This window comes from Cetorhinus maximus, chromosome 15 (assembly GCF_964194155.1).
Source record: "Cetorhinus maximus chromosome 15, sCetMax3.hap1.1, whole genome shotgun sequence".
NCBI lineage: Eukaryota > Metazoa > Chordata > Chondrichthyes > Lamniformes > Cetorhinidae > Cetorhinus > Cetorhinus maximus.
This window is the reverse complement of record NC_135893.1, coordinates 85,226,898-85,252,772: the sequence shown is the minus strand read 5'-3', so window position 1 is coordinate 85,252,772 and position 25,875 is coordinate 85,226,898. Positions and strand designations below refer to the sequence as shown.

The 25,875-nt window shown below is 42.5% G+C and overlaps 2 protein-coding genes across 5 annotated transcripts in view; one reads left to right on the top strand and one right to left on the bottom strand.

Moving 5' to 3' along the window:
• Positions 1–3,214: 3,214 nt before the first annotated feature.
• mettl9 (methyltransferase 9, His-X-His N1-histidine) overlaps positions 3,215–25,875 on the bottom strand; it is a 38,461-nt gene continuing 15,800 nt past the window's right edge. For 2 of the 4 annotated variants that reach the window (XM_078558838.1, XM_078558841.1), the window contains exon 5: positions 3,215–4,667. In XM_078558838.1, the coding sequence (XP_078414964.1) occupies positions 4,462–4,667 (206 nt within the window). In that variant the 3' untranslated portion in view covers positions 3,215–4,461. The remainder of the gene's footprint in view (positions 4,668–25,875) is intronic. The other 2 variants (XM_078558839.1, XM_078558840.1) reach the window with 2 other exon arrangements.
• On the top strand, positions 7,305–23,559 carry LOC144690929 (immunoglobulin superfamily member 6-like). The gene is made up of 6 exons (XM_078558842.1): positions 7,305–7,515; positions 16,323–16,685; positions 18,368–18,459; positions 19,597–19,653; positions 20,649–20,738; positions 22,413–23,559. The coding sequence occupies exons 1-6, from the start codon at positions 7,446–7,448 to the stop codon at positions 22,467–22,469; spliced, it is 729 nt and encodes a 242-aa protein (XP_078414968.1). The 5' UTR covers positions 7,305–7,445; the 3' UTR covers positions 22,470–23,559.

The following is a 25,875-nucleotide window of genomic DNA, read 5'->3' as shown; positions in this document are numbered from 1 at the left end:
AAGGCTACTTAATAAGATAACAGCCCATGGTGTTGGGGGTAGTATTTAAGCATGGGTAGAGGATTGGCTAACTAATAGAAGATAGAGAGTTAGGATGAGGGGGGCATTTTCAGGATGGCAACCAGTAACTGGTGGAGTGACACAGAGATCAGTGCTGGGGCTACAATTATTTACAATATATATTAATGACTTGAATGAGGGAAATGAATGTACTATCGCCAAGTTTGCGGATGACACAAAAATAGGTGGGAAGGCAAGTGGTGAGGATGACACAAAGAGTCTACAGAGGGACATAGACAGGTTAAGTGAACGGGCAAAAACTTGGCAGATGGAATATAATGTGGGAAAATGTGAGGTTATGGATTTTGGCAAGAAGAATAGAGGAGCTCAATATTATTTACATGAAGAAAGACTGCAGAAAGCTGCAGCACAGAGGGATCGGGGAGTCCTCATATATGAATCCCAAAAAGCTAACATATAAGTTCAGCAGGTAATAGGGAGGCAAATGGAATGTTGACCTTTATTTCAAAGGAAATAGAGTATAAAAATAGGGAAGTCTTGCTAAAACTATACAAGGCGTTAGTTAGACCACACCTAGAATAGTGTGAACAGTTTAGGTCCCCTTATCCAAGGAAAGATATACTGGCATTGGAGGCAGTCCAGAGAAGGTTCACTAGGTTGATCCTGGGTATGGAGGGATTTTCTTATGAGGAGAGGTTGAGTAGGTTGGGCCTGTACTCATTGGATTATAGAAGAATGAGAGGTGACCTTATTGAAACATAAGATTCTTAGGGGGCTTGACAGGGCAGATGCTGAGAGGTTGTTTTCCCTTGTGGGAGAGTCTAGGACCAGAGGGCATAATCTCAAGAGAAAAAGGGTTACCCATTTAAGGCAGAGATGAGGAGGAATTTCTTCTCTGAGGGTAACTAATCTGTGGAATTCTTTACCACAGAGGGCTGTAGAGGCTGGGTCATTAAGTATATTCAAGGCTGAGATAGACAGATTTTTAATCAGTAACGGAATCAAAGGTTATGGGGAAAAGGCAGGAAAGTGGAGTTGAGGATTATCAGATCAGCCTTGATCTCATTGAATGGCAGAGCAAACTTGATGGGCTGAATGGCTTACTTCTGCTCCTACTTCTTATGGTCCTAATTAAAATGTGATTTGAGGGGTTGATAAACCACCCCAGTCCCTGCGGTGCCCACCAGGCATGGAAGGCCTCGATAGTACCGGTGGACACAGTGTGTTCCCTCTCCAGGGACACCCGGCCGCGAACAGTCGGACCGGACTGTTATCCCTTTTATACAACCAAATGGGTACTTAGGTTGTTAACTAATAATTAGCAATTGGCAATTGAGCTCCTTTAATTGTTTCCTTCCCCAACAGGGGAGAGAGCAAGAGAGAGTTGGTAAGACAGAGAGAGGGAGAGTTAGTAAGAGGGAGAGAGGGGGACAGAGAGAGAGGAGGCGGTTGGTAAGACAGAGAGGGGTTTAGAAAGAGGAATAGAGAGAGAGGAGAGTTGGTAAGGGAGAGAGAGAGAGAGATAGAGAATTGGTAAGAGGGAAAGAGAGAAGTGGTGAGACATAGGATTGAATGTTCCCATTGAGGGTGGGTTACCTAAACCAGGGCTCTTTCCAGGTCCAAAGCTCACTCCTGGAATCCATTGGAATTTTGACCAGGTTGCCCTTTTAATTGACTTGGATGTTGCTGAAAAGAGAGACCTGTTGCTGAACCTTTTCATCTTGCACTCATCAGGACAAATGCAAGAATGTCAAATTTCAAATGATCACAACAATTTATACTACAGGAGAAAAGGGTGCTGGGTTATCAGGTCAACTTTGATTGGCCGAGGCATTGCCGTAGAGAAGGCAACATGAAACTATCGGCTTCACAAGCTCCTGGGCAGTTCAAAAAAGATGCAAAGCTTTAACATATTCCTGTTTTTTTTGCAGAGAACAATCCTTGCGATTGGAATGTATATTGCTTCTAGCAAGTGTAAATGAGCCACATTACTTGCTTGATTGATTATCTTAAATTGGTTATTAGTGTAGCTATTAGTGCACTCAGGATTGTTCAACAAGTGCTGCCCAATTGCAGAATCACATCCAATAATAAAAGATTTGTTTTGGGCTTTGCAAGTGCAGGCTGGTTGATTATGTTCTGTACACTGCCTATTATGAACAACTGAAAGAACCTGCTGTTTGATCCCATTAGCCAATCACAGGGGTGTACGGTCTTCATACCTGGCATTGCACTGGCACCAAAATTCATACATGATGTTGCTTGATTGTGTGGTAGGAAGAATGACTTTTTTGACTGACGGCAGAATCCTGTTGGTGGAGAGTATCTCTTGTCGAGCCACTACATAATAGAAGTGTGAAACGGCTTCCTTAACCTGTTGTTCAAACTTTTGAGATGCTTTTCCCCTTCTAGGGTAATTTGAGATAGACTGGGCACTTTTCAGGTCCAGAGGTGGTAGCGAAGAAGACATTTTGCTTACCACAGAGTGAAGTGAGAGATCTTACAAAATGAGGGCCTAGTTGGAAAGGCTATGAGATAGATCATGGTAGCATATTTGTGCAGGAAGTAGCACGAGTGCTTATAACTACATGAGGTATATCTTTGTTGTATTGACTATTTGAAGTGAAATTTATCTTTTTATTTGAGATATCCTTCACCTATTAATGTTTGAAGTTTAGTTGGTTTGTTACAGTAAACATTTTACAAAGTTAAATCTTGTGCATCAATTTCCTTTCCATTGGCTTCAGTGGGGATTTCTTAAGTGTTATTGGTCTCAACTGGGATTGTAACAGAACCTCCTTATTTTTCTTATAAAATATGATTCCTCACAATTATTTGTGTTGAAATTAATTTGCTGATTATGTGCCCATTCTGCAAGTTTATTAATGTCTTCTTTAATTTGTTGCAATTCTCCTCAGTGTTAACTATCCTTCCCTTGTTAATATTCACAAATATAGAAATTGTGTTTTTTTTTACTCCAAAGTCTAAATTGCTAATTGTAAACTGTGAAAAATTGGTCCTTGTAGGACCCCACTTCCCACCTTCTGACACGTTCAATATATGCCTTTAGCCCTACCCGCTGCTTTCTGTCTTGAAGTCAGCTAACAATCCATCCTGCTACTTGTCTCCTGACACCACATGCTCCGACTTTAGTCATTAGTCTATCATGACACTATGCATTAGACATTACAACTTCAAATGTAAGGAAAGTTTATTCTTCTTCAATTCCAGCGACGGTAGGCAAGACAGAATATATAAAGAACCAAATAGAGGAAATCTACACTTGGTCATCCCTTACACCTGCAGGTGACACCTGTTGTCCACCTCTGCCTGTGTCTACATTTTTCCAAAGTGAATAACCTACAAGATTAAAAAATCAAACTTTGGAATGTAAAATATTAAACATTTACATATAGTTCTTGTAACAAAATCAGATGACTGCTTGTTAAATTGTCAAACCCGGCATTGTGAAATATTTGAGATGGTTTAAACGATTCCATTTAAACCCAAACCATTATAATTCATCGCCTCCTGTGAAAACCTACAGAAGGTACATTACAGTTGAATCAGGTTTTAAAGCTTTTTGAGTAAAGCAGCACACTGGTATAACACAATATCAGGCACGTTTTCAACAAATCATTCACATCATTGGGTTCAGATTAAACTCATTGCCAGCACTGGCCCAGCCATTGTGGTTATACTGAGGTACAGGACTGAACGTCCTTTTGAATGATCGTTTCTGGCTGAATTTTTCCAGTTCTGACATTGTTGCCATGTTGTGGCAGCAGAGAACTGCCTCTTGGAATGAGTGGAAGCACCATCAAAATCTTCACTGACCCCTAGGGTTGCCACCTCTAGGTTGGGTATCCCTGGAGGTTTCCTCACATGATCTCCTGCCTTCCCAATATTAATAAACAAAAAGGTATTCAAAGAAAATGGGAGAAAATCACAATTATCTTTTGCAGATGCTTCTATGATTTTGTTCACCACCACCGCACACCCCCACTGCCCCCCTCCTCACATTCTGTTGACAGTACTGTCTGGGTGATTAATCTTTAATTCCTGGAGACACCAGGCCAACCCTGGAGAGTAGGTAATCCCACCTACCGCCTTACCAACACATGAAGCTTTGAGGAGTGAGAGGCATGGGGTGTTCTGCTCAGTCACAGCAGAAAGAGATGAGGGAGGATTAAATGGGGAAAACACTTCAGCAACCAAGAACAACCTTTTGGCAGGGGAACAGAAATAACTTTGGGCAAGAAGGACAGAGTTGGATATATAAAAGACTGTACTCTATCAAATAATTCACAAAATATTCGAGCATACTTAAACAAGTTGTGTTTTAACATTATTTGACAGATTAGAAAATCGAATCCATTCTAGGTGATCGGAATTGTTAAGTCTTGTTCTTTTGCTATGAAACATCTGGGCAGTCCAGCATTAAACTGGTTTAAGAATGAACACCACATCATCCAGGACATAGTGGTCATTGTAGAGGTCCCCTTCACACAAATATGGCAGCCGGGTGAAGGATTCGATGGCAAAGCCCACCTTGCTGAACACGTCATTACTGAAACTGGCCGCTTGCTCTTCCCATGTCTCTCCCGTTACTTCCAAATATTCCGAGGGTCTCTCCCACTTACCACCTACAAAAAAAAAATAAAAATCACAGCAGGTATGTTTGGGTCAAAATCCTGGAATTCCTTCACTGTAGGTGTACCTAAACCACATGGACTGCAGCGGTTCAAGAAGGTAGCTCACCACCACCTTCTCAAGGGCAATTAGGGATGGGCAATAAATGTTGGCCTAACCAACGACGCCCACATCCCATTAATGAATTTTTTTTAAAAAATGAACCAGCATTTCCGATTATCTCCCAGCTCAGTTTAAACAGTTCTATAAATGCCAGTCTCGCTAAAGTTGCCATTCCTCACTGGTGATCATAGATAACAAGGGTCACTATGAGCTAGTCAACCTTGGGAGACACAATATCTTGCTAGGAGAGGAGAGTCAGGAGGCTGATCCCATGTGTGAGGGTTCTGAGTTATGAAGAAAGATTGGACACTTCTGGGCCTCTCAGCCTGAAAAGGAAGAGCCTGAGGGGAATACGCTAGTTAAGGGTCCTGAAACAAGGTAACTTAATCTAAACTAAACCGAGAGTAGGATACGGGCCATGCAGTCAAACTAGTACAAAGGTAAACTTAGGACTGAGATAGTCACAAAGAGTGGTCAACATGTGGAATGGACTCTGAGGGCAGAAATCTGGGAGTCATTTAAGAGATTTTAAGAGACAACTAGATATTTCCCTCATGCAGTGTAGGGTCTCTCTAGGTGAATAGTATTAAGATGGCCTGAATAGCCTTCCTCAGCTGCCATTAACTTCTTAAACAAAAACAAAAATACCTGGAAAAACTCAGCAGGTCTGCCAGCATCTGCAGAGAGGAACACAGTTAACGTTTCGAGTCCGAATGACCCTTCAACAGAACTAAGTAAAAATAGAAGAGAGGTGAAATATAAGCTGGTTTAAGGGGGGGTGGGACAAGTAGAGCTGGATAGAGGGCCAGTGATAGGTGGAGATAACCAAAAGCTGTCACAGACGAAAGGACAAAGAGGTGTTGAAGGTGGTGATATTATCTAAAGTATGTGCTAATTAAGGGTAGAAAGCAGGACGAGCAAGGTACAGATAGCCCTAGTGGGGGTGGGGTGGGGTGAAGGAATCGAAAAAGGCTAAAAGGTAGAGATAAAACAATGGATGGAAATACATTTAAAAATAATGGAAATAGGTGGGAAAAGAAAAATCTATATAAATTATTGGGAAAAAAAGGGGGGGATCGGAAAGGGGGTGGGGATGGAGGAGAGAGTTCATGATCTAAAATTGTTGAACTAAATATTCAGTCCGGAAGGCTGTAAAGTGCCTAGTCGGAAGATGAGGTGCTGTTCCTCCAGTTTGCGTTGAGCCTCACTGGAACAATGCAGCAAGCCAAGGATGGACATGTGGGCATGAGAGCAGGGTGGAGTGTTGAAATGGCAAGCGACAGGGAGGTCTGGGTAATGCTTGCAGACAGACCGAAGGTGTTCTGCAAAGCGGTCACCCAGCCTGCGTCCATCCATTGTTTTATCTCTACCTTTTAGCCTTTTTCGATTCCTTCGCCCCACCCCCACTAGGGTTATCTGTACCTTGCTTGTCCTGCTTTCTACCCTTAATTAGCACATTCTTTAGATAATATCACCACCTTCAACACCTCTTTGTCCTTTTGTCTGTGACATCTTTTGGTTATCTCCACCTATCACTGGCCCTCTATCCAGCTCTACTTGTCCCACCCCCCCTTAAACCAGCTTACATTTCACCTCTCTTCTATTTTTACTTAGTTCTGTTGAAGGGTCATTCGGACTCGAAACGTTAACTGTGTTCCTCTCCGCAGATGCTGTCAGACCTGCTGAGTTTTTCAAGGTATTTTTGTTTTTGTTTTGGATTTCCAGCATCCGCAGTTTTTTGCTTTTATCTTAATGTTTTTGCCATTAACTTCTTGTCTTGTGATGACTGGGCTCAACTGTGATATTCTCCACAGTGGAATTGCCTCCCAGCAGCCTGTGTTTATATATAAAAAGAATAATTGGGTGGGTAGGGGAAGGGGAGTTGGATCCTGCGGAACGTTTGTCCCAGGAACAGACCTACTGCTGGGATAAGAAGGGAAAAATTGGGAAAAGTGAGGTAAGTTCACTGCCCAATTCCTGCTCCAGAACCTGGTGTCCTTTTTAAACCTTGGGGACTGCACATCAATTTAATAAAAAACATCTGGGTAAATAATTTTAAAATTGGTTTACTTCCATAAGACACAATGTTGAAAGTAAGCAGCAAATGTCTTTGCTTGTTTATAACACAAGTCACACCAAGTGACTGTAAGTCTGCAAACACAGCATGTGACAGCCACAAAAACCACACACACAGTCAATTCATTCAATCTGTTTATGTACAGAACACAATCTATAGAGAATCTATACATGCAAAAGGATATATAATCCATACAATCTGCAGGTATGGAATCTATATGCATACATAACACTGATAATCCACACACAAACAATTGTGAAAGCCTATGTACACACATAAACATGCATAATCCATATGCAGAATCTACATAGACTCAGTGAGCTGATACATACACTGGCTCACAAGAGTTAATGACATGAGTCAAACCTTATTCTCTCTGTCTTCACATTGTGCAACATTGAGTTAATTGTTCTTATGCAGTGTCTGTAGAAGGACACGAAAACACACACGCACACACACTGCCACTCATACACATGCTCTCACACAACTTCCCCTCCCAGTGATGCTGCAGTTACAGCTTCAGAAAGGAAATAATTTCCCAACGAGGAACAAGCACGCAGAGTTCTCAAATTCAGCTCGAAGTGGTTGAACAATGGTACTTCTGATGAGATTTGGAAAGATTCTGTTCCTTTACCTTCAAACTGCCGGCCTTCACATAGCAGGTGAGAAACTCTTCAACTCATTTTACTCTACTTTTCAGCCCCAGCCCCTCCCAATGAAGAGCCTGCCTTATGACAGGACGGGCATTGAATGGATTGCAACATTCCTTAGATATCTCGCCCTTTACACATATGAGCTTACACAGTGAATATGAAACAGCAAATTAACCATGAGAGGCATCACTGACAAGCTGAATCCAATTGTGCTCAATGTTATGAAGAGTTCCTGGGAGCAGGTACTTGGATTGATGTTGCTGGTTCCTACAGTACTACAGTGTCCCTCCGTTGGTATCAACTAACTCAGTGCAGCCTGAGGTGGCGGGGGAGGGGTGGAGTTGGACCTGCGACCTTCCTGGACTGTATGGTCCAGAAACTAGTACAATGTTCCACATTGATTGGGTGAAGATACAAAGAACAAAAGGATAGAGGAACACAGTAGGTTGGGGTTGGGTGGGGGGGGGAAGGAGGAGTGGAATGGCTTATTTCTGCATTGTAACTTCTAATAGCAACCCTGGGACTGTTTGATGGGACAGTGGTGCTTTACTCTGTTTCTAACCCTGTGCTGTACCTGCCCTGGAAATGTTTAATGGGACAGTGTAGAGGGAGCTTTACTCTGTATTTGACACATACTATACCAGCTCTGTTGGAGGTGCTGTCTTTCAGATGAGATATTAAGCTTGGTCTCTTCTGCCTGTTCAGGTGGATATAAAGGATCTTAGGGCAGGGAGTTTTCCTAGTGCCTTAATCAACATCACTAAAAACAAATGAAATGATTATTTTTACCAATGAGATCTTCCTGTATCCAAAATAGATGTCACATTTTCCTACACTAGAACAGTAACGACACAAAATAATAATACATCTTACATGAAGTGCTTTGGAATATTTCTGAGAGAGTTTGTAAGGGTCTATTTAAACGTCCCTTTATTTTTACTCTAAGCTCCAATCCACCTTTTTTGGGTAAGTAGTGGGGCAACAACTAAAGTATATTTTTGGTGTAAAGTTGTTGCTGTTGGCAGGGATTAAGCACAATTTAAGTCATAATTGTGGTTTTTACTTCACAGTAAAAAGAGCCAGCTCTCTCAGGGCTGCGTTTCTGCAAATAAGACTATCGGTAGTTCTCTTGTTACTTATTTTTTTAAAAATACGATGAGAAACGTCTTTAAATGGTTTCTAACCAGGTGAATGGAATAATTTCCGGAACAAAAATATTTGACCAGGAGCTGGCTATTTGTGAATTACTGGTGTTTAGCGAGGACAAAAAATATCTCTCAAAAACTTTCATCAACAAAAGGCAAAAAGTAGGACAAAATTTGCTATAAAAACAATAACTAAAATATGAAATAATGAGAAATCTGGGACAGGGGCTTTTCTTCAGGAGAAATCACTGAAGTCCAATTGGGTTATTCCCAGAGTCACAGAATAGTTACTGCACAGGAGGAGTCTATTTGACCTGTCACACTTGTGCTGGCTATCTGAAGGAGCCTAGTAAACTAACATCTGGCAAAAATGTACTGGATATAATTGTCACTAAAAATTAGAAGTTCTGCAGATACATGCTCCCACTTCCTCAATTGCCCAACATTGGCCTATTTATAAACGAATGTAGTTCAATGCCAGGAACTCAATTCCGCTATTCGTATGATTGCATAACTTCTAATCACATGAAATCAATGCCTTTCTGAAAGAAGCACTTGGTAAAATTCCACTTTCCCCCTCTCCTGATGGCACCGACTCATGCCACACAGTCTTCCCCAAGATTTTTTTCCCCTCATGAGTTTAGACGGCAAGTGTCACCAGCTAGTTGGTTGTAGTCAGGGAGAGAGGAAGGGGATGGGCATCACAGCTGAGCCCGGTCCCCACCCTCATTGGGCGTGCGCACTGCTGGTAGTGGGTCATTGGTGAGCAATTAAGAGAAAGAACCCTGCTTCATCTAATCCCTCTTCTTCCTTCTCCATCTCCCAGCACAGACTGGGATCTGTGAATCTACATGATACAGTGCTACAACAAACATTGGCTTTATCACAATGGAGAAGTTACAATGATGCATTTCAGTGACAATTGCGTCCTTATGTTGAGGACTTGTAGTCAACTAAAGAAAAAAGATTTGTCAAATGGTTTTCCAGGGAGACCATGCCCCTTAATAGTATCATGCAAGATTAACACCTGACTTTTTTTTTTATTCGTTCATGGGATGTGGGTATCGCTGGCCAGACCAGCATTTATTACCCATCCCTATTTTCCCTAGTTCAGGGGGCATTTAAGAGTCAACCACATTGTTGTGGGTCTGGAGTTACAAATAGACAGCAGATTTCCTTCCCTAAACGACATTGGTGAAATAATCAACAATGGTTTCATGGTCATCATAAGACTTATTCCAGATTTTTATTGAATTCAAATTCCACCATCTGCCGTGACTGGATTTGAACCCAGGTCCCCAGAGCATTGCCCTGGGTCTCTAGATTACTAGCCCAGCAACAATACCACTCCGCCATTGCCTCCCCATAAGTGACTGGCTCACTTCTCTAATACTTCTGTACTCAACTGATAAATAAAACCAATTTCCACTAAAATTGTGCTCCCTTATCCTGAGTGGCAAATGTTTGTAGGAATTCCATTTAAAATATATCATTGGTTTACGTCTTGGTCTGACTGGAGGCCCCCCCAAACCCTCGCCCCACGCAAGACTTGGATATTATACAGGGACAGCCCATCACATCCAGCACCATCAGCAGAGAGACAGACTCACGGGCTAACTTCTCTGACTCAATGTAGGAGATGGTGCAACCCAACATCAATTGGACCTCATCTGACATCTCCCACCAAAGGGTCACCAAGAGTGAGGAGCACAGGAGGTGAGATGACAGCCAGAGGTTATAATGAACAATAAGAACAATGAAAAGGCCATTCAGCCTCTTCAGCCCCTCCTTCACCATGAATGATTATCCCATTGTGGATTCCCTTCCCCAACCTGCAGATTTCCTACTTCAAGTGACACCAAGTTCCACACAAATGAAACTTTTTTTCTCTACAATCTTCCAGTTTCTCCTCAATAGATATCAATCAGCTCCTTTTTAAAGGAGGTTTATTCTACATTTCTAGTCTCCTGTGGAGAAAATCTCCCCACATCTCTCACCTTAAGGGCTGTGAGTTCTGTAATCATGATTCACTATCCACATTTAGTGACTTGCTTATTCATCCTTTTCTATATGTTTGTTGTCAAGATCTGTCATATCTCCCAACAACCACAGTATAGTGGTTCAGACAATTCAATCCATTCCATCTGATATCAAGAAACGTGACAGACACAACAAAGGTTATGGGTCTCAACAACCTCCTGGCTGCAGTACTGAAGAACCTCTGGAACTAGCCCTACCCCTAGTCAAGCTAACACTGGCATCTGCCCAACAACGTGGAAAATTGTCTAGATAAGTTCTGTCCGCAAAAAGCAGGACAAATCCAATCTGGCCAATTACCTCCCCATCAATCTACTCTTGATCATTAGCAAAGTGATGGAAGATGTCTCACAGACAGTGCTATCAAGCCGCACTTACTAAGCAATAACCTGCTCATTGATGTTCGGTTTGGGTTCCGCCAGGGCCACTTATACCTCATTTAGCATTGGTCCAAACATGGACAAAAGAGCTGAACTCCAGAGGTGAGGTGAGATTGATTGCCCTTGACCTCAAGGCCAGGTGTGGCATCAAGGAGACCTAGCAAAATTGAAGTTAATGTAAATTAGGGGAAAACTCTACTGGGTGGAGTCATACCAAGCACAAAGGTGGTGGTTGTTAGAAATCATCTACACCCCAGGACATCGCTGCAGGAGTTTCTCAGGGTGGTGTCTTAAGTCCAACCACCTTCAGCTGCTTTTTCAATGACATTCACCTTCATCATAAGGTCAGAAGAAGGTTCACTGATGATTGCAGAATGTTCAGCACCATTCGTGACTCCTTAGACACTGAAGCAATCCATGCCCACAAGCATGCAGCAAGACATGGACAACATTCAGGCTTGGACTGAAAAGCGGCAAGTAACATTTGCACTACACAAGTTCCAGGCAATGAACATTTCCAACAAGAGAGAATTCAACCACGTTCCCATGATTTTCAACAGCATAACTATTGCTGAAACCCCTACCATCAACATTGTGGGGGGTTACCATTGACTAGAAACTTAATTAGACCAGCCATTTAGATATTGTGGCTAGAAGAACAGGTCAGAGGCTGGGAATTCTGCTGCCTGATTCCCAAAGTCTGTTCATCAACTACAATGCACAGGTCAGGAGTGTGATGGGACACTCTCCACTTGCCAACGCTAAAGAAGTTCAACGGCATCCAAGACAAAGCAGCCACCCTCAATCTTAAACATTCACTCTCTCTATTACCTGTGCAGAGTGGCAACAAGAAGCAACAACTCACCAAGGCTCCTTCAACAGCACCTTCAAAATCCATAACCTCTATTACCTAGACAAACAAGGGCAGCAGACATCTGGGAACACCACCACCTGCAAGTTCCTCTCCAGTCACAGACCATCTTGACTTGGAAATATCTCTCCATTCCTTCAACGTTGCTGAATCAAAATCCTGGAACTCCCTCCCTAGCAGCACTATGGGTGGACCACAGCATTTCAAGAAGGTGGCTCACCGCCACCTTTTAAAGGGGAAATTAGGGATGGGCAATAAATGCTGGCCTTGTCAACAACACTCACATCCCATGAATGAAGAATAAAGCCACCTTCCCACCAGTGAAAGTAAGTTTAGCCACTAGAGTCTTTCTTCATAATCTAGCCCATTAAAACCTAGAATCATAGAGTTGCTTTTCTTTGAACCCTTAGTAATATAGCTCTATCATTTTTGAGGTAGGTTGACCAAAACAGTATGCCATAGATGAGAAGTGGCGTCAGCATTGACCCTCTGCCCTGTCAGTGTAACTTGTTCCGATTTATACTCTAATATCCTTTTTAGATATATCCCAGTGTTAGCTTGTTAATAATTGCTTCACAAATATGATCAATAATCAATTTTAAATCCTTTTATTTTTCAGCTACCTAAATATAGTGAATAGTTTGGGGTCTCTGAAGATTTCCCAGAGCGTCCCAGGAGATTTTCCCTATAAGGATCCCAGGACACATCTTGGGGAACAGCACTGGTTACCCTTTTCCTTCCAGTGCATTTTACATTTGTCATTTCAGTAATCATGTAAATTCTCCTTCTTCCTTCCCAGCCTTGCACAAGGAACTTTGCCAAATGCCTTTTGAATAGCCACATGGGTATTTGGAGTTAGATAGCACCTTCCATTTCCTCAGGATGTCCCACACACTTAACAACTGACCAATTACTTTTGCAAGGCGGAGGGGTAAATGAGGCTGCAGCGGGGGGGATGGGGAAGGGAGAGAGGCTGTTGGTGGGGTAACAGAGGCTGCAGGGGGGAGGGAGGAGGCTGTTGGTGGGGTAACAGAGGCTGCAGGGGGGAGGGAGGGGAGGCTGCAGGGGGAGGAGGCACTGCAGGGATGGGGAGAGCTTGCAGGAGTGTGGAAAAGTTGCGAAGGGGAAGGAGTGCGGAAGGGGAGACAGGCTGCAAGGTGGGGAAGCTGCAAAGAGTGGGAGAGGCTGAGGAGGTGAGAGAAAAGTTTCAAATCTGCTAATGAAGGAATACTCAGCTAACTGGGAGCCAGAAAAACTTGCAAGTCACTGAGGTACTGAATTCCTTGCAAATTAATCTGGAGGCTCTAGCTTAAGGCTGCGTAAGTTCAGGAGATACTGTATGGAAAAAATGTGGTGGATGCTATTATAATGCACGCTGCATTAATTGAATAATTTAATACTGAACAATTTTATTTCATAAAGATTTGCATTTGTTCTCACATTTCAAAGCATTTCACATACCGTGAATTACTTGTGGTGCAGTGACTGCGCTAGACACAACATGCAACCATTTTGCATATACTAAGATCCCAAATAGTAGTGAAGAACTGCAATTTTGTAGTGCTTTTTATGATCTCAGGGCATCCCAAGAGCTCTACAGTCAATGAAATACTTTAAGTGTAGTCACTGTTTTAATGAAGGAAATGGAATGGGACAAATGATCAATTAATTTAGGGGAGTCTAGGACTAGGGACCATAATCTAAAAGTTAGAACCAGAACTTTCAGGAGTGAAATTAGGAAACGTTTCTACACACAAAGGGCAACAGAAGTTTGGAACTCTCTTCCACAAACAGCACTTGATGCTAGATCAATTGTAAAATTTAAATCTAAGATTGAGATCTGAGATGTAGTATAAAGGGTAGTAACTGCCTGGTTAAAAATCTTCCAGCTTTGTGCGTAAGCAATGAAAATAAATCAGGTGTGACCTCACCAGGTCACAGAAGGCGTGATCAGGGTGATGGCTTTTTGTGTGTAGAAATGTGTGTCAGTTATTTTGGGGGAAAAAAAACTTCTGTTGCTAGCTAATGCTTGTTGTTTGTTTGTGCCTTTTTAAATACTGTGGTGTCTAGGAAATTAATATGGTGTGTGTGTTGCGGCTTTAAGTTTAATGAAGGGGTGACTAAGGAGGGTATTGAGGAATTCTTCTAATTCTGCTTCTGTGCGAGTCCAAATAGCCCATGTCAACACAAATACAGAAGGTAATGTTACCACGTGACTGCATCATCTAATAAAGGGGTTAGTGAGAATGAAAAAATAGCCCTCCAGAAAATCTGAAGAAGAGCCCTCAAAAAAAAATTACTTTTATTCCTTGACCTCTAGACTCAACTACTCCAATACGCTTCTTGCTGGTCTGCCACATTCTACTCTCTGTAAAATGGAGGTCATCCAAAACTCAGCTGCCTGTGTCTTAACTCTCACTAATTCCTGTTCCCTATCATCCCTGTGCTCCTAGACTTACTTTGGCTCCTGGTCAAGCAATGCCTTGATTTTAAAATTCTCTTCCTTGTTTTCAACTCCCTCTGTGGCCCTGCTCCTCCCTATCTCTGTAATCTCCTCCAACCCTCCAAGATATCTTCATTCCTTTAATTCCGGACTTCTGAGCATTCCCTATATAATTTCTCCACCATCGGTAGCCGTGCCTTCAGTTGCCTAGGCCCAAGCTTTGGAATTCCCTCCCTACACCTCTCCAAGTCTCACTCTCCTCACACTCCTCCTTTAAGACACTTCTTCAAACCTACCTCTTTGATCAAGGTTTTGGGTCACCTGACCTAATATTGCCATTATGTGGCTTAGTGTCATGCTTCGTTTTATAATATTTCTGTGAAGCACCTTGAAATGTTTCAATATTTTAAAGGGGATATATAAATACAAGTTGTTATCTGCTGCTCTTGTTCTTTTAAGTGGTAAGGGTCGCAGGTTTGGAAGGTGCTCTCGAAGGAGCCTTGGCGAGTTGCTGCAGTATAGTAACTAATGTACCATAGTTTGGTCATCTTGTAGATAGTACACACTATTGCTACTATGTGTGGTGGTGAAGGGAGTGAATGTTTAAGGTGATGGATGAAGTGCTGATCAAGCAGGTTGTTTTCTCCTGGATGGTGTTAAGTGTCTTTGTTAATGGTATGCTAATTGTATTATTAAAGTTAAGGATATACAGGTGGAGGGCATTGATTAAGTACCTTGAGCACATATATAGAGAGACTGGCACTGCGGGGACTGGGATGCATCATCACCCCCGAAAATGACATTTTGATTTGATTTTGTAAATTTCCTTTCACCTTTTTGTTTTAGTTACAATGCCCCACTAGGGGCTGTCACCCCCTCCGATTTACTGAATTTTTAAAAATTTGTTCTTCAATAGAGTCCATATAGAGAGACTGGTGCTGTGGGGGCTAGAGTGCATCATCACCCCTGGAAATTATATTTTGGTTTAGTTAATCAAGTTTCCTTTGACCTTTTATTTTAGTTACAGTGCCCAACTGGGTGTCATTCCCTTTCATTTACTGGTTTTTGTTTTACTAAAAGAATATATAGAGAGACTTGCTTTGCTGAGGCGGTGAGAGGAGCAAAGTGAAAATTGTGGTGTTCTGGAGGCAGGCTGGGCTGAGTTAAACTCTTGAATCTGTGCACAAGCGGTGAGGGCTCCTCTCAAACCCTAGTACCAAGCAGAAGCCAAGAAAGTGGCAGCTGTAAATGTCAAGTCAGCAAGCCAAAAGTGTAATGTGATCTGCACAATTCTCAGACCTGAGCTTTGGAATATGCGAACTCTTTGACCCATCATCCTGAAAGATGGAACTGCAAACCCATTTGAAGACTGTGTCTGCAAAACTGACCAAATGCTAATTTAAAAATATGTAAAGAGAAACTCCTGGGACAGTGGGTGTTGCATTCTGTAAATAAATCTAGTTTTAAGTAAAAGACTGGCATTTGATTTCCTACTTCACCACCTAGCTATCAGAAGTTCAAGTGGAGAGGATATCATCTCACTCCTGACTTGTGCCTTTACAGATGGTGGAAAAGCTTTGGGGAGTCAGGACGTAGGTAACTCAGCACATAATACCCAGTCTCTGACCTGTTCTTGTAGCCACAGTGTTCATGTGACTGGTTCATTTGAGTTTCTTGTCAACAATAACCCCCTCAATGTTGATGGAGGATTCAACAGTGGTAATACAGTGAATATGAATGGGAGATGGTGAGATTCTCTTTCATTTGGTCATTCCCCAGCACTTAAGTGGCAAGTGACATTTGCACCACATATCAGCCCAAGGCAGAATGGGCTGAATGATCTTTTCTCATGCCATGTTCAACATTTTATGCCATGTTTAACATTTAATATTCAGCTGCAAGGAAAGGTAGAATGAAATAACAATGTGTAATCTCAACAGGCTTTGCTGCTCAAGAATGTACTGTAACCATCAACCAAGAACCTTTTATTGAAGGACACTTGAACAACAGCATAACCATCAGCTGCAATTTCACTCCTATCAATTGCAAGGGTAATGCTAAAGTGCTGTGGTTCAGGATCAACACGGACAAAACGATAAATTTGTGTTCGGGAGCCTGTTCAAACACAATGACTAACCAGAGGTTTACTCTGTCCGGTTCAAGTTCCGGAGGTAACGCCTCCTTGAGAATTCAACAAGTGACCAAAACTGACAGTGGCATGTATTATTGTGGCGTAGCCTTCCAGGGATCCTCTTCAGCCAAGTCCAAACAAACAGGAAATGGTACAATGCTGGTGGTCAAAGGTCAGTTACACAGGCTTAGCTGGTGTCAGTGCACAGGATACCATTGCAATAACACATTGTATAATCATTGCACCATCTTGTGCACATTTGGAAACATTTGTACAGATTAAGTGAATGGGCATAACTGTGGCAAGTGGGTGGGTGGGTGGGGACAGACAGTAGGTGAAATTGAATCAAAGACCTGGTTAGAAAATTGGCAGAGTGGAAGGAGACAGAGAGTAGGGATAAAGGGCAGGTATTCTAATTAGCAGGATGTGACGAGTGATGTCCTGCAAGAGTCTCTGTGTTGGGTCCTCAACTATTCACTTTATTCATTGACGACTTAAGATGATGGAATAGAAAGCCATGTAACCAATGTGGGCAAATGTGAGGTCATCCCCTGTGGACCTAAAATGGATAGAACAGAGTACTTTCTAAATGATAAAGCCAGAAATAGTGGAGGTCCAAAGGGATTTGGTTACAGGGTTGGGGAGCAGGGGGGTTCCATGTACATAGATCATTATAATATCACAAACAGGTAATCGAAAAGGCTGATGGAATATATCTAGAGGAATGTAATACAAGAGGGCAGAATTCATACCTCAGCTGTACAAAACCCTGGTAAGGTCACACGTGGAGTATGCAAGCAGTTCTAGACATCACACCATAGAAAGGATATACAGTATTAGCCTGAGGGAGTGCAGAGCAGGTTTACCAGAATGATATCTGGACTTCAAGGGTTAAGCTACAAAGGAGAGATTACACAAACTAAGGTTGTATTCCCTGAAATTCAGAAAGTTAGGGGGGGTGGTTTGATAAAAGTTTTCAAGATATTAAAGGAAATAGCTAGGGTAGATTGGGAGTAACTATTTCAGCTGGTTGGGGTGTCTGGGACTTTGGGGCATAGTTTAAAAACTAGAGCCATACTTTTCAGGAGTGAAATCAGGACACACATCTACACAGAAAAGGTGGTAAAAGTTTGGAATTCTCTTCTGAAAATTGTAATTCATGATTAATCAATTATTAATTTTAAATCCAAGATGGATATGTTTTTGTTAACTAAAAGGTATTAAAGGATATGAGGCAAAGGTGGGTATATGGAGTTAGGTCTTCGGTCAGCCATAACCTCATTAGCTCCAGTGGCTAAATGGCCTCCTCCTGTTCTTATGTTCCTAAAGAAACCTTGCACATCATGAAATACCATATAGTTGGCAGTAAAAAAGTTAAAATATATATTTGACAAGTCCTATGAATTAAGGTTATATCACAGCAAAATGCTGATAGGATTAGACAGAGTATGGGAGGAGGCTTGTGTGGAGCATAAAATACCAGCATGGACTAGTTGGGCCAAATGGCCTGTTTCTGTGCCGTATGTCACATGCAATTCCTCCTTCCTTGGCTCCTGCTTCCCCTCTGCCCTGTCTCTGATTATGACCATTCCAGGTTGGCTTTAACCACCGCCCATTGACAGATGAGAGTGCAAAATGGATGCATTCATCTGGCTGCCATCTCATTATCCTGACCCGCTCCCGATCTGAGTTCCTGGGAAGTACAGGAATTTCAGGAACTGTGACAACTCTGATCAGAGGAGTACAACAAAATAAATTACCATGAAAAGATAACATAAGCTCAGCAATTTCTGGTTGATGATTAATATGTTACAGCAAAGATTAAATAAGAGATTTGTGTATTTTTAATTGCAGAATCTACTGGCTTGGAATCAGATCTATGGCTCCAATCAATGCTGATAATCATTTTCTCCCTATACAGCATCAGCATCACCATTCTCCTTGTAGTGAGTTGCTGACAGTTTATTTCAACGTCTTTTCTATTGCCATCCAAAGAAAGCAAATTTGGACAGAGAAAATAAACAAGCTCAATGAAAAAGGAATTTTGGGGCCGCTCAGGGTTCTTTTTTAATTAATTCTTGGGCTGTGTCTGGAATTTATTGCCCATCCCCCCCTGCCACTGGGAACAGTTTCCCCTTAATTACTTTAGCAAAATCCCTCTTAACTTTGAACACCTCTGTTAAATCTATCCTTGGTCTTCTCTGCTCTAAGGAGAATGATCCCAGCTTCTCCAATCTCTCCCCATACTGAAGTCCCTCATCCCTGCTCATCATTCCAGTAAGCCTCCTTCGCATCCTCTCCCAGGCCTTCATGCCTTCCTAAAGTGTGGTACCCAGATTTGACAGCAATAGTCCAGCTGGAGCTCAACCAGTGTTTTATAAAAGGTTTACCACAAATTCCTTGCTTTAGTACTTGATGCATCTGTTTATATCGCTACGGATCCCATATATTCTTGGCACCTCTAAAGATTTGTGCATGTGAACTCCCAGGTGTCTTTGTGCCTGAGCCCCTTTAAAATTATACCACTGTTGTGAATTTTTAAAAAATTTTCATTCTCAGGATGTGGGCGCTGCTGGCAATGCCACCATTTATTGCTTATCCCTCGTTGGCTCGAAGATGAGGGTGCAATGGAGTGACTTGCTAGGCCCCTTAAATCAATCACATTGAGTGAGACTGGAGTCACATATAGTTCCAGGCCAGACAAGGACAGCAGTTTTCCTTCCCCGAGGGACAACAGTGAACCAGTTGGGTTTGACAAGAATCCAACAGCTTCATGGTCATTTCTATTGATCCAAGTTTTTTTTTAAACTTCCAATTTCTTTTTCCTAAACTGTATTCAAATTCACCTTTTCTGGATTACTGGCCCCAACCCCTGTCCCACTAGTCTAGCAACATAACCAGTGCTGCCTGAAACTATTGCTACGCTTAACATGCTGTAATTGACAATAACAGTAAATGGAAATTGGTTAGTGCCATTTGCCTGACTTGGGTGATTTAAGGGGTGAGTACTGAACTTGTGAAAATGTGTAACAAAGGTTAATAGTTGCAACCTCCATATCTCACCTGTCTTTATCTTTCTACAGCAAACCATCAGGTTGATGCAAAAGGCTAATTCCGTTCAAAATCACAGCAGCAACATTGTACGTTGATATTATTACCCTTTTAATTGGAAATGCATTATTCTTTTATGAGTGGTATTATAAATTGAGGCTTTGTTTGTCTATACTGGCAGAAAGTAAAGATCCCATGGGGACAGAATACTGGTTGGGACACTGGAAGACCAGGGAATGGCTTCCCCTCCCTCCCCACCATGTCCAATCTGACAATCCTTCCTCAACCAACACCTGCAAGAAAAGCAAATGGATTAACAGTTTATTTAGCTCTTTAACTGTTGGGATCTTTCTGGGCAGCAAGTGGTGGATGCGCTTCAAGAAGTCGCTCATTGGCTGTGTAGCTTTGGGACATCCTGAGGGGGCAAATGGTGCTATATAAATGCAGGCCCTTCCTTTTCAGAGTCAAATAACCCTCCACTTACCCTCAATCAGGTATCTCATCATTAAGTTGTGCCTATCCTCCTCGTTATGCCAGGGCACTGGTTGATAAACGCCAGTTTCAGCCATGGTTCATTGGGTAGCACACTGTCCTCCAGGTCAGAAGGCTGTGGGTTCAGGTCCCACTCCAAAGACCTGAACACAAAAATCAAGACCAAGTCTCTTTCACAGGATGTGAGCATCGCTGAGGGACTGCTGCACTGCTGGAGGTCGAGTCTTTCAGCTGAGACATTAAACCAAGGGCCTGTCTGCCCCCACGGGTGGATGTAGAAGGCACAGGTTTGAGGAATAGTAAAGGTGTTCACCCTGATGTCTTGGGCTAATATTTATTTCTCAAATATCACTAAACAGATTATTTGGTCATTGGCAAATTGTGTGTGGGAGCTTGCTCTGCGCAAACTGGCTGCCATGTTTCCTACATTACAATAGTGACTACACAACAAAAAGTGCTTAATTGGCTTTAAAGTACTTTAGGATGTCCGGTGGTTGTGAAAGGTGCCATCAAAATGCAAGTCTTTCTTTTCTCAATTTGTCCCTCCAACTTTCCCTTCTCTATCTGACTATTTTCTGTCCACTGCCCACAGCTTAATGAAGAGCAGAAGAGCCGAGCTTTCAAAGACCTTGCACTGGAGTTCAACAGAAAATACAGAAATAAAAACCAGCACGTAACTTTAGTAAGTGCAGTACGAGTGAGAGCCCAAGTGAATCTAGCCCCTGTTTGTAAAGAGCTCTGTACAGAGAGGTTACAGAATGAGAGAAAGCAGGTTCCTGCTGAATTGTGTATTTGAGACTGTGCAACTGAATGGGATCTGAGTGAGTTACAGAATTAAAATCAGAGACCCCCCCATCCCCACCATGAGTTTTTAAAACACATGCTTCTTAGGGGAGGTTTTCAGTTTGTGTGTGGCCTCTGACAGATGCTGTGAAAGTTTGCTCTGCTGATCCTACTCTCACTATCATGTAGTTAAATATAATCAGAAAGCAGAATAATGGGAAACTAGGACCAGAAAACTCAAAGGCCCTCCTGCACCGAATATTATCTGGTAATATCCCCTTGTACCTGCCCATCAGTTTCAGAATTATATCCTGCTGCTGATGGTTTTGGGATGAATTACTGTGACCCGAGGATTAATCTGGGGCTATGAAGGAGCATTTTGTTTTAACGCTTTCACAGGATGTGGGCGTTACTGGCTGGGCCAGCATTTATTGCCCATTCCCAACAGCCCCGAAAAGGTGGCGCTGAGCCACCTCCTTGAACTGCTGTGGTCCGTGTGGTGTAGGTACACCCACAATGCTGACAGGGAGGGAGTCCCAGGATTTTGACCCAGTGACAGTGAAGGAACAGCAATATAGAATGGTGTGATTTGGAGGGGAACTTGCAGGTGGTATGCTTGCTACGCTTGTCCTTCTCTGTGGTAAAGGTCATGGGTTTGGAATGTGCTGTTGAAGGGAGGTTGGCATGTTGTTGCAGTGCATCTTGCAGATGGTACACATTGCTGCCACTGTGTGCCAGTGGTGGAGGGAGTGAATGTTTAAGATGGTGGATGGGATGCCAATCCAGTGGGCTGCTTTGTCTTGGAGATTGTTGAGTTTCTTGAGTGCACTCATTCAGACAAATGGAAAGTATTACATCATACTCTTCACTTCATTAGGTATGAGTCTGCTGGTCTCAATAAACTGACCCATTGAAACTCATTCCAATTTAGCCACTCCCAGTTTGGACAGTGGACCAAGATTTGGTAGTGGCATATTAAGCTGGCAGACCACAGATGCGGCAAGATAATTTACCATCATGATACTCCCCGGAGAATCCCCAATCTCTGCTAGGCTGATTGGAAAGGCTACGAGCAGTTGGGACACACTTCATGAGTGTCTCACTGTACTCTCCTCTTCCCTCCCCTCTCAGAGTCAACATGGTTTTGTGAAAGGGAAATCATGTTTGACAAATTTGCTAGAGTTTTTTGAGGATATAACAAGCAGATTCGATAAAGGGAAACCGAAAGGTGTAGTGTATTTGGATTTCTGGAAGATATTTGATAAGGTGCCACATAAAAGGCTACGGTCTTATGGTCTTACTGTGCCCTCCCATCACCCTTGCTGAACTCCCCCCAGCAGTCCAACCCTCCCCAGCTGCTTGACTCAGATCTTGATCCAACCCAAAGCAAAGTGCAGCCTGAGCACGGCATCAACACACAATGTGGAACATTTTCTTGCCTTGGCCCAGTTTATCTCGGCATTGTCAGATTCAGTCTCATGAACAACTGAGGAAGTTTTGACCCAGTTATACTCGTGCAGTTATACTCATTGTCACTGTATAATTATGTCTATTCTGCTCTTTGTATTTGTAGCAAGAGACACAACCCAATTGTGCTCAGTACGATGACACCATCTATCAAAATGCTTGAGGGTTCAATCACCAAACAAGAGAGATGAACGTACAGTGCAGAGCACTACAAAAAATCTGATTAAAGGTAACATATAATGACACCAGATGGGCTTCTCTCCCGATCATTTTTTTCAAGACGGTGATAATGGACTTTCACTTAACTAGAAAAGAAACTAAAGGAGATTCACAATCAACAAGTTTCACCATCAGGCAACAATGCAGAAGGGGATTTTGATCTGCGTTTAATCCAGGAAAGAGTAGTCTTTTTTAACTCCGAGATGCTCACCTTGTCATATCCGGACAGCATTGCTTTCCTATACTTAAACCTACCCTTTGCACTGGTTGACTTCAGACCAGTACCTGAAGCCTATTATAAATTGCTAACCGCCAATGCAGGTCAGATTGGTCAACGCCAAAATTTTTGTTTCCAGGGTCAATTTTCCTTCCACAGTCAGAGGGTTTTCATTTTTTCCAACAGAAACCTTAGGCACAGCTACAACAATACTCAAAGCTCAAAACCATCCAAGACAAAGCAGTCCGCATCCAACACCTTAAAACATTCACAGCTTCCACCACTTGCTCACAGTGACACCGATGCGTACCATCTACATGATGCTCTGTAGTAACTCACCAACCCTCCTTCAACAGCATCTTCCAAACTAGTGACCTCTACCACCTAGCAGAACAAGGGCAGTGGGCACATGGGAACACACCAGCTGCAAGTACACCCACATGGTTGACACCATCCTGTCTTGGAACTGCATTGTCGTTCCTTCGCTGCTGCTGGGTCAAAATCCTGGGACTCCCTTCCTAACAGCACTGCGGGTGTACCTACACTGCATGGGCTGCAGTGATTCAAAAAGGCAGCAGACTCCAAACTTCTCAAGGCAAATTCAGGATGGGCAATAAATGCTGGCCCAGCCAGTGACACCCACAACTGAGAACAATTTTTTTTTGCAAGAACTTGAGAGAACAAAACTTCGACTATAGTAGCCATCACCTGGCCACGTCACATGATTGGGCACAGAAGAATGCAGAGAACCTAGCCTCTGCTAACTGGAAGTGTCACTAAGATTTCAGTAAAGTGCAGTGTCGAGCAACACAATTAACTGCTTTATTGTGATTGTACTGTTATTTTTTGGCATAATAAGTTAATGTTCATTGAAGGGCCTGTTTTTAGCAGTGAGGATATTTACATGGCGTTGTTTAGCACTATTACTATAATCTTGTGTCATCCAATAGAAATCGCTGGCCAGCTATAGGTGTTGCTACAGCAACAACATTTTAGTCACATGCACCAATTTTAATAGAAATCCCTTCACGCAACATATACACACACAGCAGGAGGTGGCCATTTGACCATCATGTCTGCACCAGCTCTCCAAATGAACAATTCACTTGGTGCCATTCTCCCCCGTAACCCTACACATTCTTCCTTTTCAGATAAGTCTAATTCCGTTTTGAATGCTTCAATTGACCCCCATCCCCACCACACTCTCAGGCAGTACATTTTTACGTGCACACACATGCACATGCACGCACACACATGAAGCAATACTCTTGCCAAGGTCAAAATAGTGTCTTATACAAGATACTTATAACATAAGCTCCTTGCTCTTATACTCTAAACCACTATTCATAAAGCCTAGGATACTGTATGCTTTATTGACTGCTCTCAACCTGTCCTGCCACCTCCAATCATTTCTGCACACATACACCCAGGGCTCCCCTAGGTCTAGGTCAATAATATATATCAGGAAAAGCAAGGGTCCCGACACTGACCCCTAGGAAATTCCACTACAAACCTTCCTCCAGCCTGAAAAACATCCATTAACCACTATTCTCTGTTTCCTGTCACTCAGCAAATTTTGTATCCATGTTACTACTGTCTCTTTTATTCCATAAGCTATAACTTTGCTCACAAGTCTATTGTGCGGCGCTATATTAAACGCCTTTGGAAATCCATGTACAGGTGGCAGATGAGGTTCAGTGCAGAGAAATGTGAAGTGATTCACTTTGATAGGAAGAACCCTCTTTATCAATTTTAAACTCTTCTAGTGTCTGAATTACCTCCTCTTTCTGGCCGGGTAGCATCTTCTTCCTTGGTAAATACACTAGAGGAATTTACAATTGAGGAGGAGGAAGTGTTAGAAAGGCTATGTTTACTTTAAATAGATAAGGTACCAGGACCGGATGAGATGCATCCAAGATAATGAGGGAAGTGAGAGTGGAAATTGCAGAGGCACTAGTGATAACCTTCCAGTCTTCCTTAGACACAGGGGAGGTGCCAGAGGACTGGAGAGTTGTGAATGTTACACCCTTGTTCAAAAAGGGGCACAAGGATAAAGCCGGCAACTACAGACCAGTCAGTTTGACTTCAGTGGCAGGGAAACTTCTGGAAAGTATAGTTTGGGATAAAATCAATAGTCACTTTGACAAGTGCAGGATAATTAAGGAAAGCCAGCATGGATTCATTAAGGCAAAATCATCTTTTACTAACTTGGAGTTTTTTGAGGAGGTAACAGAGAAGGTTGATAAGGGAAACGCTGTTGATGTGGTGTATATAGATTTTCGAAAGGCACTTGATACAGTGCCACACAACAGACTTGAGAGCAAAATTCTAGCTCATAGAATAAAAGGAAAAGTAAGCACTTGGATAAGGAATTGGCTGAATGACAGGAAACAGAGAGTAGTGATAAATGGGTTGTTTCCAGATTGGAGTAAGGTTTGTAGTGGAGTTCCCCAGGGGTCAATGTTGGGGCCCTTGCTCTTCCTGATATATATTAATGACCTAGATTGTGGTATGCGGAGCATGATTTCAAAATTTGCAGATATTACGAAGATTGAAAATGTTGTCAACTGTGATAGGGATAGTCTTGAACTTCAAAAGAACATAAACATGTTGGTGTTTTGGGCAGACAGGTAGCAGATGAAGTTCAATGCAGAGAAGTGTACGGTGATCCATTTTGGCAGGAAGAATATGGTAAGACAGTATAAAACAAAAGGGAGAGACTCTAAAGGAGGTGCAGGAACAGGGGAACCTCAGTGTATATATACATAGGTTATTGAAGATGGCAGGGTATGTTACAAGAGCAGCTAATAAAGCATATAGCATCTTAGGTTTTATTTATAGGGGCATTGAGTACAAGAGTAAGGAGGTCATGTTGAACTTGTATAAGACACTAGTTTTTAAAAATTTATTCTTGGGATGTGGACTTCGCTGGCTGGGCCAGCATTTATTGCCCATCCCTAGTTGCCCTTGAGAAGGTGGTGGTGAGCTGCCTTCTTGAACCGCTGCAGTCCATGTGGTGTAGGTACACCCACAGTGCTGTTAGGAAGAGTGTTCCAGGATTTTGACGCAGCGACAGTGAAGGAATGGAGATATATTTCCAATTCAGAATGGTGTATGACTTGGAGGAGAACTC